The sequence below is a fragment of the Scyliorhinus canicula genome, chromosome 16 (assembly GCF_902713615.1).
Source record: "Scyliorhinus canicula chromosome 16, sScyCan1.1, whole genome shotgun sequence".
Taxonomy (NCBI): Eukaryota; Metazoa; Chordata; class Chondrichthyes; order Carcharhiniformes; family Scyliorhinidae; genus Scyliorhinus; species Scyliorhinus canicula.
Window position 1 is genome coordinate 120,523,070 of NC_052161.1, and position 18,684 is coordinate 120,541,753.

The 18,684-nt window shown below is 44.5% G+C and overlaps 1 protein-coding gene across 1 annotated transcript in view; it reads right to left on the reverse strand.

Annotated features, from left to right (window-relative positions):
• ubr4 (ubiquitin protein ligase E3 component n-recognin 4) overlaps nt 1-15,846 on the reverse strand; it is a 207,540-nt gene extending 191,694 nt beyond the window's left edge. Inside the window, 5 exon segments of the mRNA XM_038822101.1 lie at nt 6,225-6,364; nt 6,726-6,855; nt 8,019-8,122; nt 8,681-8,778; nt 15,686-15,846. Coding sequence (XP_038678029.1) covers nt 6,225-6,364; nt 6,726-6,855; nt 8,019-8,122; nt 8,681-8,778; nt 15,686-15,819 — 606 coding nt within the window. The 5' untranslated portion in view covers nt 15,820-15,846.
• Between the last annotated feature and the right edge of the window lie 2,838 nt (nt 15,847-18,684).

Genomic DNA, 18,684 nt, shown 5'->3' on the forward strand with positions numbered 1-18,684 from the left:
CGACTTCTTCGATGAAAATTAATGGTCAGCAGAAGGTGGGGGGGTGTTAGCTTAGAGTAGGGGGTTAATAAAGGTGGGACCTGTAAGGAAGGGAGACGGCTTTTGCACTATGTTTATAGTTTCATGTACATTGTTTATTTTGTTGTTACAATACCAAAAAATACCTCAATAAAAAGTTTATAAAAAAATAATAAACTGGCAGATATTCGCAAAAGTAGTGCCGGTGACTAATATGATACTGCTGCAGTGAAAGGTGCTCTTCCAATACAGAATACAAGACCACTGAATTCGAAAAGTCAGATGGATGGAGTTAAGTTACAGATCATCAATACCTAGTTAAATGGTGTAATAGGATCAAGAGGTTGAATGGCCTTTTCCTGTTCCTATGCCAGGACAAAGGACACTTTACATAATCTGCTATACATAATCTGTGGTGGTTCTGACAAGGAGTGTAAAACAAAGGACCCACCATCTTTATATGTTTTTAAAATTGTAACAGGTCAGTATCATTTCAAATAGTGGTACCTAACAAAACCAGCTTTGCACTGTGTGGAAAAAAGTACGCCAAACATTATTCTGAAAGGGTCCACCCCATTTTGAACTTTTAGCTGCAGAATGGCACCCTTTACTCTACCCACATCACCAGTGACATGGCATAGTAACTGCAAACCAGGTATTCTCCACACAAGGAACTGTCCTGTTATTTTGTTGGTATTGTTATTTACAGCACTGAAGGAGGCCATTCGGCCCATTATGTCCAAACAGTCTCACAAAAGAGCTATCCAGCCAGTCCAATTCTCCAGCTCTATCTCCGTAGCCCTCTAAATTAATCCCTTTCAAATATGCATCCAGCTTTATGGCCGTGTTTCCTCTAGAATCTGTTTGCTGCACATAGCTGGCTTGTTGCACCACACCGTCCCTTTAACACTGACACACAGCAATGCATGCATGCACCATGAGGGGGACATTGATTCCTGTCCATGATAGTATCGGTAGAAGCGCCATCACACAGTCCTTGTGAGGACAAAGTCCTGTCTTCTCTGAGGACACCTTCCATCTTGTTGAGTGGCACTACCACTGCTAAACAGGATAGACTTCAAACAGATCTAGCAACTCAAGACTGGGCATTTATGAGGTGCTGTGGGCCATCAGCAGCAGCAGAATTGTATTCAACCACAATCTGCAACCTCAGGGCCAAGCTCTACTATTATCATCAGGCCAGGGATCAACCCTGGTTTAATGAAGCATGCAGGAGAGCATGCCAGGAACATTAGGCATATTGAAAAATGAGGTGTCAACCTGGTGAAGCTACAACACAGTGTAGTGTGCCAAACAGCATAAGCAGCAAGTAATAGACAGAGCTAAGCGATTGCACAATAAACTTGTCAGATCTAAGCTCTATAGTCCTGCCACATACCACCGTGAATGGTGGTGGACAATTAAATAACTCACTGGAGGAGAAGGCTCGACAAATATCCCCATCCTCAATGATGGATGGGCCCAGCACATATATGCAAAAGACAAGACTGAGGCAATCGCAACAATCTTCAGCCAGAAGTGCCGAGTGGATGATCCATCTCGGAGATCTCCCAGCATCACAGATGTCAGTCTGCCGCCAATTCCATTCACTCCACATGATATCAAAAAACAGCTGAAGGCACTGGATACTGCAAAGGCTATGGGTCCTGACAATATCCCGGAAATAATACTGGAGACTTGCATTCCAGAACTAGCCGCACCCCTAGCCAAGCTGTTCCAATATTGCTTCAACATTGGCATCTACCCGGCAATGTGGAAAATTGCCAAGGTGTGTCCTGTCCACAAGAAATAGGACAAATCCAACTCAGCCAATTACCGCCCTATCAGTCTACTCTACATCATCAGCAAAGTGATGGAAGGAGTCATCAACAGTGCTATCAAGTGGCACTTACTCAGCAATAACCTGCTCACAGACATTCGGTTTGGGTCTGCCAGGGTCACTCAGCTCCAAACCTCATTCCAGCCTTGGTTCAAACATGGACAAAAGAGCTGAATGCCAGAGGTGAGGTGAGAGTGAGGGGGGAAACTATCCGCTGGTTGGAGTCATAGCTGGTACAAAGGAAAATGGTTGCAGTGGTTGGAGAGCCATCATCTCAGCTCCAGGACATCACTGCAGGTGTTCCTCAGGGTAGTGTCCTAGGCTTGGATTTGTTTATTGTCACGTGAAAAGTATTTTTCTGCGAGCAGCACAACAGATCATTAAGTACATGGAAAGAAAAGGGAATAAAAGTACATAATAGAGCAACACAAAGTATACAATGTAACTACATTAAGCACCGGCATTGGATGAAGCATTCAGGGGTGTAGTGTTCATGAGGTCAGTACATAAGAGGGTCATTTCGGAGTGTGGTAACAGCAGGGAAGAAGCTGTTTTTGAGTCTGTTCGTACTTGTTTTCCAGACTTCTCTATCTCCTGCCCGATAGAAGAAGTTGGAAGAGTGAATAAGCCGGGTGAGAGGGGTCTTTGATTATGCTGCCCGCTTTCCCCAGGCAGCGAGAGGTGTAGATGGAGTCAATGGATGGGAGGCAGATTTGTGTGATGGACTGGGCTGTGTTCACGACTCTCTGATGTTTCTTGCGGACCTGGGCCGAGCAGTTCCCATACCAGCCTGTGATGCAGCCAGATAGGATGCTTTCTATGGTGCATCTATAAAAGTTGACAAGAGTCAATGTGGACATGCCGAATTTCCTTAGTTTCCTGAGGAAGTATAGGCGCTGTTGTGCTTTCTTCGTGGTAGTGTGGGTGGACCAGGACAGATTTTTGGAGATGTGCACCCCTAGGAACTTGAAACTGCTAACCTCCTCCACCTCGGCCCCATTGATGCTGACAGGGATGTGTACAGTACTTTGCTTCCTGAAGTCAATTACCAGCTCTTTAGTTTTGCTGGCATTGAGGGAGAGATTGTTGTCGCTGCACCACTCTATCTCCCTCCCTTTCTCTATCTCCCTCCCGTATTCTGACTCGTCGTTATTCGAGATCCAGCCCACTATGGTCGTATCGTCAGCAAATTTGTAGATGGAGTTGGAACCAAATTTTGCCACACAGTCGTGTGTGCACAGGGAGTATAGTAGGGGGCTAAGTACGCAGCCTTGCGGAGCCCCGGTATTGAGGACTATTGTGGTGGAGGTGTTGTTATTCATTCTTACTGATTGTGGTCGGTGGGTCAGAAAGTCGAGGATCCAGTTGCAGAGTGGGGAGCCAAGACCTAGGTTTTGGTACTTTGATATGAGCTTGGCTGGAATTATGGTGTTGAAGGCAGAGCTGTAGTCAATAAATAGGAGTCTGATGTTGGAGTCCTTGTTGTCGAGATGCTCTGGGGATGAGTGTAGGGCCAGGGAAATGGCATCTGCTGAGAACCGGTTGCGGCAGTATGCGAATTGCAGTGGATCAAGGCATTCTGGGAGTATGGAGGTGATGCAATTCAAGACCAACCTCTTGAAGTACTTCATTACGACTGAAGTCAGGGCCACCAGATGGTAGTCATTGAGGCGTGTTGCCTGGTTCTTCTTTGGCACTGGTATGATGGTGGTCTTCTTGAAGCAAGTGGGGACCTTGGAGTGGGGTAGGGACAGGTTAAAGATGCCCGCGAACACCTCTGCCAGCTAGTCCGCGCAGGCTCTGAGTGCACGACCAGGGATCCCGTCCAGGCCTGTCAACCTACGAGGGTCACTTTCAGGAAGGCCGATCTGACTTCGGAAGCTGTGATGGTGGGTATGGGTGAGTTATGGGCTGCTGGGGCACGCGACAGCGGCTTGTTGGTTACCTGTTCGAACCGAGCATAGAATGCATTGAGTTCATCAGGGATGGGTGCGATGTTGCTGGAGATACTGCTCGGCTTCGCTTTGTAGCCCGTTATGTTGTTTAGTCCTTGCCACAACCGCTGAGAGTCTACCTGTGATGCTAGCTTGGTTTGATATTCTCTTTTGGAATCTCGGATGGCTTTGTGGAGGTCGTATCTGGATTTCTTGTATAGGTCAGGGTCATGAACGCCCCAGACCTGTCCTTCAGAAGGGAGTCAATCTCGCGATTGAGCCATGGTTTCCGGTTGGGGAATGTCCACAGATTTGCTGATGAAGTCTGTGACGGTGGTGGCATACTCATTTAAATTGGTCGCTGAGTTCTTAAATATTCACTGTCTCTAAGCAGTCACATAAGAGCTCTTCTGTTTCCTCGGACCAGCACTGCACGACCTTCTCAGCTGGATTCTCCCGCTTGAGTTTCTGCTTGTATGCCTGGAGAAGGAGCACCGTCTTATGGTCTGATTTCCCAAAGTGCGGTCGGGGGATGGAACGGTAGGCGCCCTTGATTTTTGAGTAGCAGTGATCAAGAGTGTAGTCGACCCTGGTGGGACAGGAGATGTGCTGGTGGAATTTTGGCAGTACACTCGAGGTTGGCCTTGTTGAAGTCTCCGGCCATGATGAACAAGGTCTCCGGGTGTTCTGTTTCGTAGTTGTTTATGACTGTACAGTTCGGGGCAGCACCGCGGCAGTGGTTAGCGCTGCTGCCTACAGCGCTGAGGACCTGGGTTCGAATACAGGCCCTGGGTCACTGTCCGTGTGGAGTTTGCACGATCTCTGTGTGTCTGCGTGAGTTTCACCCCCACAACCCAAAGATGTGTTGGATAGGCGGATTGGCCACGCTAAATTGCCCCTAAATTGGAAAAAATAATTGGGTACTCTCAATTTATTAAGAAACAAAACTGTACAGTTCGTTCCGTGCTTTCCTCACTTCTGCCTGGGGTGGGATTTAGGAAACTGTGATAATGGCCAAAGTGAATTCACGTGGAAGATAGTATGGGCAGCACGTCACGGTCAGGTATTCCAGGTCCAGAGACCAGTCAGTCGCCAGAGTCGCCACGTCCAAGCACCAGGAGGAGTTGAAGAGGAGGCAAACCCCTCCACCCTTTGCTTTGCCTGATGACACGGTGAGGTCCGCACAGTGAATTGAGAAGCCTTCAGATTGTATGGCACAGTCCAGTGAGCAAGGGGTGAGCCATGTCTCTGTGAAACAGAGCATACAGCAGTCTCTTACTTCCCTCGGAGAGGTAGGTCTAGCGTTAAGTTCATCCAGCTTGTTTGCGATCGCTTGGATGTTTGCCAGGACTATGCTGGAGAGAGGGGTGTTGAAACCACGTTGCTTCAGTCTCACCTGCAGACCACCGCGTTTCCCTCGCCTCCTCGGTCGGCGGCTGCGGTTGGATGGTCCTGGGATCCGATGGGAGAAGTCTGACCTTGTGGAAGGCCCAACCATTTTCAATTGCTTCATCATGACCTCCCTTCCATCATAAGGTCAGAAGCAGATGTTCGCAGATGACTGCACAATGTTCAGCAGCATTCACGACTCCTCAGATAATGCAGCAGTCCATGTCTAAATCCAGTAAGACCTGGACAATATCCAGGCTTGGGCTGGCAAGTTACATTTGTGCCACACAAGTGCCATGCAGTGACCATTTCCCACAAGAGAGGATCTAACCATCGCCCCTTGACATTCAATGGCATCTTCAACGCTGAATCCCCCACAATCAACATCCTGGGGTTATCATTGATCAGAAACTAAAATGGACTAGCCATATTAATACTATGGCAACCAGGACAGGGCAAAGGCTCGGAATCCCCCCCCCCCCCCCCCCCCCCCAAAAAAGAAAAGCCTGTCTGCCATTTACAAGGTACAAGTCAGGAGTGTAATGGAATACTCTCCACTTGCCTGGTTGAGTGCAGTTCCAACAACATTGAGGAAGCTCAACATCATCCAGGTTAAAGCAGCCGCTTCATTGCTCCCCCTTCCACAAACATTCAAACCCTCCACCACCAACGAACAGTGGCAGCGGTGTGTACCATCTACAAGATGCACTGCAGTAACTCACCAGGTTCCTTAGACAGCACTTTCCAAACCCACAACTACTACCATCTAGAAGGACAAGAGCAGCAGATACCTGGGAACCCCATCACCTGCAGGTTCCTCTCCAAGTCACTCCACCCTGACTTGTAAATGTATCGCCGCTCCTTCACTGCCATTGGGGTGACATACTGGAACTCCCTCCTCAGCAGCACAGTGGGTGTACCTACACCTCAAGAACTGCAGCGGTCCAAGGTGGCAACTCACCACCACCTTCTGAAGGGCAACAAATGCTGGCCTAACCAGCGATGCCCACTTCCCATAAATTAATTTGAAGAAAGATCCATACCTGAACCACAGGAGATGGGGTAGATGAGATTGACACATCTGGGTCGAACACAGAGGTCAGCTGGCTTAAAAAATTCATTTGCACTTCCTTTTGTCGAAGTTCAGGTGTCACTGGAGAGATGGACTCTTTTTGATCCTCCACTGTGTAAAGAGATTCACAAGGGAGCAAAATGTTCAGCGAAACAATTAATAATCACCTGTGCAGAAATTATCTGTAGCCAGAAAATAATCTTTTTTTTCAGAAATTTGGAGTACCCAATTATTATTTTTTTGTCCACTTAAAGCGGCAATTTAGCGTGGCCATTCCACCTAACCAGCACATCTATGGGTTGTGGGGGTGAAACCCATGCAGACATGGGGAAAATGTGTAAACTCCACACGGACAGTGACCCAGGGCCGGGATTCGAACCCAGGTCCGCAGCGCCGTAATCCCAGTGCTAACCGCTGCAACACGTGCCACCCCCCAGAAAATAATCTTTCACTTCCCAATTCAAAGACTTACCATCCGAGAGAGTCTTTAGTGTCATCGGGAGCTTGGCCGACTTCATCATCGCTGTGAATGTGATGATCTCAGTCCTGTCCAGTCGGCTGCAACCAGTACAAAGGCCCTTGATCAAGAGGATCAAGTGTTTCTGAGGAGGGAGGGATGACAGGGTCAAAAAGCAAAAAATATTATATAAAACACAAATGAAAATTCCATCTTTCTATTCTGACAAAGCCTCTAACGGTCCGTGTTTTTTTCTCTTTTCTTTAATTTTCATACTCCCTTTCCTAAACACATTGACTTCTGCTGGAATGCTTAGGCACTGGTCTCTCCCTCAGCGAACAAAGAAACATTCTGGTATCTCCTTATTTTTCCTTCAGTTATTCCACTTCTTTAATCAAACAATCATCAAGGAAGCTATATTGTAATTTACTGAGGTTGGTGCAAAACATCTGCTCAAATTATTACGAATCGAACACAGCTAAACATCTCAATCTGCTTCATGACATGGTTCAGATCTGAGCAGTGTAAAGGCTAAAGAAGATGGCCAAAAGCACTGGCAAAAAGTAGTAACTTGTATACTTAAGGGAACACAAACTATTTTTTTCCAACCTGTCCCTAGGCTTGTAAGCCCCAGCATCATTTTGAGGAAAATATATAAATATATATTGATTATAAGTAATTACATCTTTCTTGAGTGTGCTACTACAGAGCACTGACACAAACCATACAGCAGAGGGATAAATGCAATAAACCAGAGATGGAAGAATGGAGACTGCAAGTAAGAACACAAAACTGGAGGCAGCTGCAGAGACAAGGACAGCAAGACCATAGATTAATTAATTAAAAATAGGATATTGAATCCATGTGCTGGTGGACAGATATCTAAAGTAGATTGGCAAGAATGAGGAAATACGGGAGAAAATCCACAATAGGATACAGTCAGAATTTTGAATGAGTTTGAATTTACATAGAGCTGGAGCTTGGGTGACCACAGAGATGACTGGGGTAACAATGGCACAGATGAGGGCAGCTGGAGTACGGAAGGAATGGAAGGCAATTTTTCAAACATCCTTAGATATGGAATTTTTGCTGGAGATTTGGTGGATCGCCAATATTGTATCTCCACTCAAGACAGATGGGAGGGACAAATTAACTATAGACGAGCTACTCTGAAGTAGGTAAGCTTATCGAGCCCATGTTACCACGAACGTAACACTTAGAAAGACTTGGCTTAATTAAGGGCCGGCAACAATACTTTATGCAAGGGAATTCAGAGGTTTGTATTGAAGAAGTTTTGAAATTCTTTACCTGTGAAACAGCACATGCTTCATCTGGATTCTCAAGGCGCATCAATGAGAACTCTATCAGGACTTTACATGCAGCTGCAACTGACAGCAGCTGGTTCCTCGGAACTAGAAATGTTAGAAACTCAAAAGATTAGCATCAGGTACAGTTAAGACTTTCCAAAACATTAAATATTTCAGGAATTAAAAATTGAATAAATGTCATTCGTCTGTATTAACCTTGAAAAATCCAAACACACCTCTTCAAGCAAAATGTTTGAATGTGACTAATTGGATGGCCCTTTCTAAGAACTGGCGCAGGTATGATGGTCCATATGCTCCTGTGTTATAGCATTCCATGATCCTCTTAGTCTATAAAGCTCAGTAATATATCCTAAAGCATGTTGATTGTTCAAAATACAACAAACACTGCAAAAGGTGTTATTGTGTTAAAGGGATGAACCCAGACTGGCCAAATGCCCTGACTTGTGTTGTATTCGTATCACACATCCACGTACTGGACTCACAGTGCTACCTCCAATGCCACCTCGGTTTGGGAGCTTTTGCTGAACACAGCTCAAAATAGAAAGACTCAAGACTCTTCACATTGACGAGCATTACTGGTCTTTGTAACATGTGTTTAGGAAGCATCGACAAACAAAAGAAGATTAATTTAGAAACACTCACTCTGTGCACAGACTGTTGAAATGTAATGTGCAGACAGAGCCACAAATGATGAGTAGAAGGGTTCATATTGTTTGTCATGATGCAGAATCTGCTTCTCACTGAAATAAAGAAATAAGTTAGATGCGTTAAACTAAAACAAGTACAACCTAACCCAACCCAGCAAAATAAACAGAATGGGCTACTTCAATACTCGCATTTCAAAATTTTAAAATATTGTTTCAAACAATCATCCACCACAAATTTAGCACCAAGTTGCACCGAAGTGAGCTCAAAGAATGATAAACTCTGCTTCTATATTGCCTTCAAGCAGTTTGTAGCTTTTTTGTTTTGGGCTCAGGAAGTGGAGGGCACTGACAAGTTATTACCTATACCAAACTGCCAAGATGTTAACGAGTTGCTATTTGAACCGTTAGTAGTCCAAGTGATGTTCTTCCCATAATGGTGATAGAAAAGGAAGCCTACATGTCGTAAGCAAAATTGGAGGCAACAAATTGCCCTGGCATTGCTGCTCTTGTCCATCTTAGTGATAGAGGTCACAATGTGATGCAATGAAAATGATTGCAGCCAGTGGATAGATATCAAATCCAGTGGCAAGGTCACCAATCAGACAAATGTCTCGGTCTAAATAGTGTCAAGCTTCTTCATCGTTGTTCAAACCTTATCCATTCACACAAGCAGTGAGTATTCATCACACTCCTGATTGAGTCTTGAGTTCATGGTATTGTGGGTCAGAGTACTAGCATTTGTCCTGCTCTTATGGATGTGGATGGTTCAGTTACCAGTTCTGGTCTATGATGAACCTTTAAATACAAATTTGGAGGATTCAGTAAAGATGGAGTAACTGAAACTTATAGAGAGATGATGGAGTATTCTTTTGTTCAAAATGATCATTACCTCTCAATTGTCATCCAAGCCTGAATGTTATCCAGATCCTGCTGTAGCCTAGCATGGGCTGCTCCATTGTCTAAATAGTTGTGCACAGTAAGAAGTCTTACAACACCAGGTTAAAGTCCAACAGGTTTGTTTCAAACTCTAGCTTTCAGAGCACTGCTCCTTCCTCAGGTGAATGAAGAGGTATGTTCCAGAAACATATATTAGACAAATTCAAAGATGCCAGACAATGCTTAGAATACGAGCATTTGCAGGTAATTGAGTCTTTACAGATCCAGAGTTAGGGGTAACCCCAGGTTAAAGAGGTGTGAATTGTATCAAGCCAGGACAGTTGGTAGGATTTCGCAAGCCCTGGCCAGATGGTGGAGGATGAATGTAATGCTGTTTAACCTGGTGTTGTAAGACTTCTTGCAGTGCTCACCCCAGTCCAATGCCGGCATCTCCACATAAAAAGAGTTGTGAATGAAGTTGAGGATTGTTAAATTGAAAAAGCCCATTCCTGACCTTATAGAGAGCCTCATTGATGAAGCACTTGAAGATGGCCAGGTTGAGGGTACTTCCCTGAGGAACTCCTGCAGTGATATCCGAGGTTGCGATGAATGGCCTCCAATAACCACAACCATATTCCTTTTTTGTCGGGTATAGTGCCATTGACCAGTTTTGCTCGGCTTCTAGCAAATGAGGTCTTAATATCAAGAACAGAGTCTCTTACCTCTTGACATTTAGTTCTTGCATCCATGTCTGGATCAAGGCTATCATGAGGTCTGAAGCAAGTGACTCTGGCAGAACCTAAACAGACCGGTAATATGCTATTCTTATCAAGGAGAGTGACCAGGTACGCTTGATGGCACTGGCCATGACTCTTCCCATCAATCACTGACACTTGGGAGAAGGTTAATTCTTGGACATCAATTACTCCATCAGCAAAGTCTCACTTTTAACTAGAAAGCTGAGAGTTCAAACTCCAGCCTCATCTGATGTTAGAATGAATGGAAAAGAAACTTCTACAGCAATCCCTAATTTTTTACTCGTGTTCTTAAAAAAATAACATTCTTCCAATTGAAAATGAGCTAAACAAAAATCACTTTCCCATAAGAAAATGTAATTAAAGTGGATTAATAAAAATAATAATCTTTATTAGTGTCACAAGTAAACTTACATTAACACTGCAATGAAATTATTGTGAATGTCACCTAGTCGCCCCCTTCTGGCACCTGTTCGGGTACAGAGGGTGAATTCAGAATGTCCAATTCCCGAACAAGCACGTCTTTCGGGGCTTGTGGGAGGAAACTGGAGCACCAAGGGGAAACCCACGGCGAAAACGTGCAGACTCCGCAGTGACCCAAGCAGGGAATCTAACCCAGGTCCCTGGTGCTGTGAAGCACCAATGCTAACCACTGTGCTACTGCACCGGTTACATTCCTAACCTGAAATTTTTACAATAAAAATCCATTGGCTAATTGGCCCAAAAATCCTCTTTCCATTTACTCACTTCCCCCTCACCACTTCTTGCCACCCACTCACAACTCTTCTTGTTCTCTCCTGTTAGCCATTTCTCTTGCTCAGATCCCCTCATTCCCTTACTCGCCACTCCCTTCTCCCAAGCCAATCCCATTTCTTCCTACTTGGTGCCCATCCCTGATCCCTTATGGCTTCCCCTTTCCAGAGCACTTGCAATAAGGAAAGAGCAGTGAATGAAAGGGGGAGGCAGCAAGCAAATCGATGGGAAGTGTTTGAAAAATTGAATGAGCATGTGCAGTTACAACGCAGTTCTTGACAGGTGTAGTAATCACACTAAAATCAAAGTGAAGGCAGTGTTATTAAGATAGTTTACAAACCATGCTAAAATGAAAGCATGCCTATAGAACATGCTTTTGAAGTCACTGTCCATGTGGAGTTTGTACATTCTCCCCGTGTCTGCGTGGGTCTCACCCCCACAACCCAAAGATTTGCAGGGTAGGTAGATTGGCCATGCTAAATTGCCCCTTAATTGGGGGGAAAACATACTTTTGACCATTGACATTTGTATGTAAACAATGTGACTTGTCGCTGTTCTTCAGTAACCAATTCAAGACAAAATCCATTGGTCACTATTTGTTGTCACAGTTAAATTAAGTATTTACACTCTGCAACACAACTGTTTAAGACATGTAGGTTTTGACTAGATTTTGGGACTGTCTAACTGGGCTCCGTAAACCAACTAAGTTCAGAGCTGTTGAATACTTTAGACAATCTTACGAGAATCTTAATCGTCCAGTGAGTTTGTTATAAGTATTTTTTTTATAAATTTAAGAGTACCCAATTCATTTTTTCCAATTAAGGGGCAATTTAGCGTGGCCAATCCACCTAATCTGCACATCGTTGGATTGTGGGGGCGAAACCCATGCAAACACGGGGAGAATGTGCAAACTCCACATGGACAGTGACCCTGAGCCGGGATTGAACCTGGGACCCCGGCGCCGTGAGACTGCACTGCTACCACCGTGCTGCCCTGAGTTTGTTATAAGTTAAATGATTTTAATAAATAAATGGTTACTGAATGGTAGTGTGTATGTTAAGAAAATAAATAATTTTAAATTTACCATTACTGTGTAACATATGTGCATGGTGGCACAGTGGTTAGCACTGTACCAAGCACCTAGGAACGGGTTTGATTCCGGTCACAGGTGACCGTGTGTGGAGTTTGCACGTTCTCCCCGTGTCGGCATGAGTTTCCTCTGGGTGTTCCGGTTGACCTTTATATTCAGAGGAGTGGGAGGGAACAGCACGGTAGCACAGTGGATAGCATTGTAGCTTCACAGCTCCAGGGTCCCAGGTTCGATTCCCAGCTTGGGTCACTGTCTGTGCAGAGTCTGCACGTTCTCCCTGGGTGTCTGGGTGGGTTTCCTCCAGGTGCTCCGGTTTCCTCCCACAAGTCTCGAAAGATGTGCTTGTTAGGTGAATTGGACATTCTGAATTCTCCCTCCGTGCACCCGAACAGGCAGCAAAATGTGGCGACTAGGGGATTTTCACAATAACTTCATTGCAGTGTTAATGTAAGCCTACTTGTGACAATAAAGATTATTATTATAGTCTGCCTCATCACGGAGAATTGTGTCCAGAGCTGATCAAGTATGGCAGACTGCTGCAGTGGTTTGCACTTCTGAAGTGTGTTAAACAGAAAATATTCAATGGTGGCTAGAGGCCAAGGGGATTTTATTTTTGTGATGTGGTTAAGAAATCCATCGTTCAGGAAACAGGTGAGAACACCCCTACACTTCTTTAAAAACTGCCATTGGAGGCAGCACGGTGGCGCAGTGGGTTAAGCCCTGTAGTCTCATGGGCCAAGGTCCAATCCCGGCTCTGGGTCACTGTCCCAGTGGAGTTTGCACATTCTCCTCGTGTTTGCATGGGTTTCGCCCCCACAACCCAAAGATGTGCAGGGTAGGTGGATTAGCCATGCTAAATTGCCCCTTAATTAGAAAAATTGAATTGGGTACACTAAATTTTTTTTAAACTGCCATTGGATGCTTTACATTCACTCAAGAGGGCAGACAAGGCCTTGGTGTCATGCTTCCACTGAAAGGCAGAAGCAGCAGTGCAAGTACTTCACTGGATGTATGAGCCTGGATGTAGGTCTCTTGGCTCATGATTTTCTGACACAGAGACAAAAGTGCTGCAGACTGAGCCAACTTTATTTGAACAATAGTCGGTCAGATTTCTACATCAGCATCGCTGAGGCAATTTCTTCAAAATTGTTTTACATTGGGAATTTTATTATAAAACAGTCTGTTCCAAAAACAGCCACTGTTCCCCAGTCAACCTGCAGATCAGTGAGTGAGGATAATTAATCACCTTATTCTATGTCTCACTGTACCACATGGCCTGGCAAAGCGTCATGCTCTAACCAGCTAACATATTCTGCCCGAGGAAGACAGCAGAAACTCTACTATATTTATAATTTGGCAGTGCACAAAAGCAACAATCTTGTAAACAGCAATTGCAAATGAAGTGACATAACTTCCCTTGTTGCCGCACCTACCAAAATGGTTCTGGTAGAAGACCACATAACAAAATGTTTCTCAACTAGATAATCGCACTGTTGTCAGCTCACTGCAGCAGTTGAACAGAGAAACCTCACCAGAGGCTTTTTAATATGTCCACTAACAGTGATTAAATTGCAAGTCACTGAGGTGAATTCCTAAATCCTATTACACTGCATATAAGCGGGCCCAGGAACTATGATATGCAGAGTCATTCACAGCCAGCTTCATGCTATTTATAACTCTTATGTAATCAGAGGAGTAGTAGCTTATTTTTCAGCCAGGATTATGTAACCACAGCTGTCACTAGTACACATTTGGGTTGCCATTTTTTTGCCAGAATGGTCACAGCTCCATTCACATAACTATTTTGTGGTAAGAAATACTCCAAAAACTTTGAACTTTAGGACAGTTTAGAGGTACTTTTTAAATCCATTTTATATTGCAAAGTATCCCGCAAGAACACTAGCCATTACTAAAACACATAAATTTTAACCACACTGAAAGATCTTCAGTTGACAGCATGTGTGCTGTGTCAGGACTGTCAAAATAAGATCATGGGCTGTTGTTTTGAATGGTGCTGTTGTAGTGATATAATGCAGCAGTCCAGCATGGAGGGAGCTCCAGCACTCAAAAGCTCAGAAACCCAATGCTTTAAAACGTATAACTGTTAGTGCACACTTTGTGATGAAGTGGCTCCAAATAGAGGGAAACTCTCAGATGTGGTAATTAAATAAAATAGGGAGATGCAATGAAATTAGACATATGTTTTGAAAATGATTTTGTGTACATGAAATAAAATGGAGTAGCATAAAACTATTTGATACCTTGCCCACCAGCCCGGAATTCTAAGAGATTTCAACAGGCGACCTTGTGATGTGGGATGGGGAGATTGGAGACAGCGAGTGGATTCAAAGGGAACGTGCTGATTGCCAGGTGTGACCTTATGGAATTCTGCAGGGATCTTTACTAGGTCTCAGCATTTCATCATCAGCTGTAAATCAATGACTTTGATGAGGGCACAGTCAGTCGTGTGGCCAGAAACAGGAAGTTACATGGGGACAGAACTGACTGAGCAAGTGGGGAAAAGTATGGTAATGGAGTTGAATGTGGACAAGTGAGAGTTCATCCACGTTCCACTCAAAACACAACAGAATATTTACTTAATGCCAAAAGGTGAGGCCCTGTAGAGAAACAACAGGACCTGGATATCCAAGACACAAATCAGCTAAAGCTAACACACAGGTGCAAACAAAATCAATCAGGCTGAAAAAAGTGTTGGCCTTCATCTCAAGTGGGTTGGAGTACAAAAGAAGAATTTATGCTTTGTTAATATAGACTCCAAACCTGAGGAGATATTGGCCTTACAAGTGGAAACAGTGCAGAATTGCCAGAATACCAGGAGAGTGGTTAAAATTATGACAAGTCACACAAACTTGGCTTCTATTCCTTTTAGTTTAGACCTGCGAAAATCAGAGGGATTGGATAGGATAGATGGTCCAAATAAAATGGCAGAACAGGCTAGAGGGGATGAATAGCCTACTGCTGTTCATAAGTTGCCCACTTTAAAACTTTCCATTCCTGACTTGCGAATCCTCCTCCCTTGCCCCCAACTGTCCCAGACTCTGGAATTCCATCTCTAATCCTTTTCCGCTCCCTTTCATCTTTTAAGAGTCTCCTGAAAAGTCAATTTCTCAAATCGAACATTATCACCTCACAGACTCCTGTGCAACTTTACATATCGATGATACGCCTCCGACATTTTTCTACATTATAGACTCTTTAGAAATGCAAGTTATACTTTGAGTAAAACGGGAGGGGTGTGGTGTATATATATTAGTGCAGTCCCTCCTCCTCTCGTTTGCTCCAGAAAGTTCCCGGCTGTTCGCCCGGGCCGGAGGTTCTGCGCTTATTTTTCGACTCCCACCCCTGCTATCCCGCGGATGCAGGAGCTGCATTTGCAGTCAGTGAGCCAGGCTGCAACGCAGATGCGAGGCCAGGTCCACTGCTCGGGCCCTCCCGGCCGGGCAACCTGCATCCCTCCCCACCCCCCCTCCCGGAACTGCCGCCGGTGTACGGCCTCCCACTTTACCTATTAATAACCGAGCTGAAGAGCTGAGAGATATCCCGGGGCTCGAAGGTAGAGTAGGAAGCAGCAAGAAGCGGGCGGACGGCAGTACTCCAGTCCGGATCAGGCTCCGGAGCCGGGGCCGAGTTCAGCGCCATCTTCCGCAGCCCTGCTGGTGCAACACACTAAACACTCCGGGTGGCCCCGCGCAGGCGCGTTAGCCACTGGTGCGTTGCTGAAAGCGGTCGGGTGGCCAGTGATGTGGAAATGCCGGCGTTGGACTGGGGTGAGCGCAGTAAGAAGTCTGACAACACCAGGTTAAAGTCCAACATGTTTTGTTTCAAACACTAGCTTTTGGAGCACTGCTTCCTCAGGTGAACCAGTGGTAGAGTAAGGGCCAGACTCTCAATGGCGTGGCTTTCATCTACGCAGAGAAAGGGAGAAACAGACGCTGTTACACTATAGCCCATCCCAAACAATCCATTTATAGCCGCTTCAGTCCCTTTACCCATCCCCAACAGCAACCATCAATCTCTGTTTTGTAAGCTTCAATTCAGTCTCCCCACGCCACCACAACATTTTGCGGAGAATGTTCCAGATTTTCACTACTCTGACCCTGAACAGTCGTCGTCTAACTTTTAAGGTTTGGTCTACTGGTCATGAACTCTCCCATTACAGGAAATAATTGTCAACCCTATCAATCCTTTAATCATTTTTGACACCTCTATATCATCAATCTTCCATACTCATGAGAATACAAGCCTAATTTTTGCAACCCCTGCTTATAATTTAACCGTGGGGAATTGACTAACCTCCTCCAAGTCCAATATATCCTTTTGAGTGTCCAGAACTGAAGAATGGACCATAATGGCATGGTAGCACAGTCGTTAGCACTGTTGCTTCACAACACCAGGGACCCAGGTTCAATTGCAGCTTGGGAGAGTCTGTACTTTCTCCCAGTGTCTGCTTGGGTTTCCTCCCGCAAGATATGCTGTTAGGTCATTTGGACATTGATTTCTCCGTGTTTACCCGAACAGGCGTCAGAGTGTGGCAACTAGCGGATTTTCACAGTAACTTCATTTTAGTGTTAAGCTTACTTGTGACAATAAAGATTTTTTTTTTTTAAATGAGACACCCTCAGATCCCACAATCTCTCATCATCTATCAAGCCTCCTGAGACACCTACATCTCAATAAGGTCACCTCTCAATCTTAGTATAGTCCCAAGCTTTTTAACCTCTTCCCACAAGAAAATCCTTCCACACCTGGGATCAACCCAGTTAAGCCTCTCTGGACTGCTGACTATGCAAGAAAGAGATATCTGGGAGGATAGGACATGGCTGATATACTGAATTAGTACTTTGTAGTTGTCTTCACTAATTAGTACTTTGCAGCTGTCTTCACTGAAGAAAAGAATGCTACCTATATCACAATAAAGGTGAAGGTTTTAAGAAAATCTCTCCATACTCAGGATAAACCTGGTGAACCATGTCTGGACTGCCTCCAATTAGATAAGGGGAACAAAACTGTTAACATTATTCCAGGTGTGGTCTAACCTGCGTCTTGTATAGTTTTAGCAAGACTTCCCTATTTTTATACTCCATTCCCTTTGAAATAAAGGCTAACTTTCAATTTACCTTTCCAATTAACTGCTGAATTTGCAGGCCAGCTTTTTGTGATTTATGCACAAGGTCCCGAGGACACCCAATTCCCTCTATACTGCAGCTTTCTGCAGAGTTATTCATTTAAATAATATTGGGCTCCTTTGTTCTTTGTACCAAAGTGCATATCTTAATATTTTCCTATATTATATTTCATCTGCCAAGTTTTTGCCCTTTCATTTAACATGTCTATATCCCTCTATTGACTCTTTGCATCATCCTTATTACTTGCCTTCCCGCCTATTTTGTGTCATGTGCAAACATAGCAATAGTACATTCATGTCCTTGTCCAAGTCATTAATATATATTGTAAATGACTGTGGCCCCCAGCAGAGATCCCTGTGGCTCACCACTAGTTAGAAGTTGCCATCCAGAAAAAGTGCCCTGTTTATACCAACTCTGTCTTCTATTAATTAGCCAATCCACTATTCATGTTAATATACTATCCCAACACCATGGACTTGATCTTCTTACGTAGCCTTTTGTGTGGTACCTTATCGAATGCTTTTTGGAAATCCAAGTATATTACATCTGCTGGTTCCCCTTTATCTTTATTGCTCATTGCCACCTCAAAAAATTCATAGAATCCCTACAGAGCAGAAGGAGGCCATTCAGCCCATCGAGACTGCATCAACCCTCTGAAAGAGCACCCTACCTAGGCCCACGCCCCCACCCATAGCCCTAACAAATCTTTTGGCTGCTAAAGGAGCAATTTAGCACGGCCAATCCACCAAACGTGCACATGTTTGGACTGTGGGAGGAAACCGGAGCACCCGGGGGAAACCCATGGAGACACGGGGAGAAAGTACGAACCCCACACAGTTGCCCAAAATTGGAATTGAACCTGGACCCCTGGCGCTATGAGACGGCAGTGCTAAGCACTGTACCACCCTATTCTAATAAATTTCTCAGGCATGATTTCTTCTTCATGAACAAATAATGATTCTGATATATATTTCTAAATGCTCTGTGATTACATCCTCTATAATGGACATTTTCCCACTGACACATGACAAGTCTTTTTTGTCTCCTTCCCTTTTTAAATAAGGGAGTTTCCAATCCTTTCAGATTTTTCTAGAATTTAAGGACTCTTGCAAGATTGCTACCAGTGCAACCACTATCTTTGCAGCCACTTCCTTTAATATCCGAGGATGAAATCCCTCAGGTCCTTTCGCCCCATCAGTTTCCCTGGTACTTTTTCTATAGTGATTATTATTGTATTTATTTACCCCTCCCCCCCTGATTATTTAGTATCTTTTATTTTTGGAATGCTACGAGTGTTTTCCAGTTGACAATTGACACAAAGTATTCATTAAAATCCTCTGCTATTTCTTGGTTCCCCATTATTATTTCCCCAGTCTCA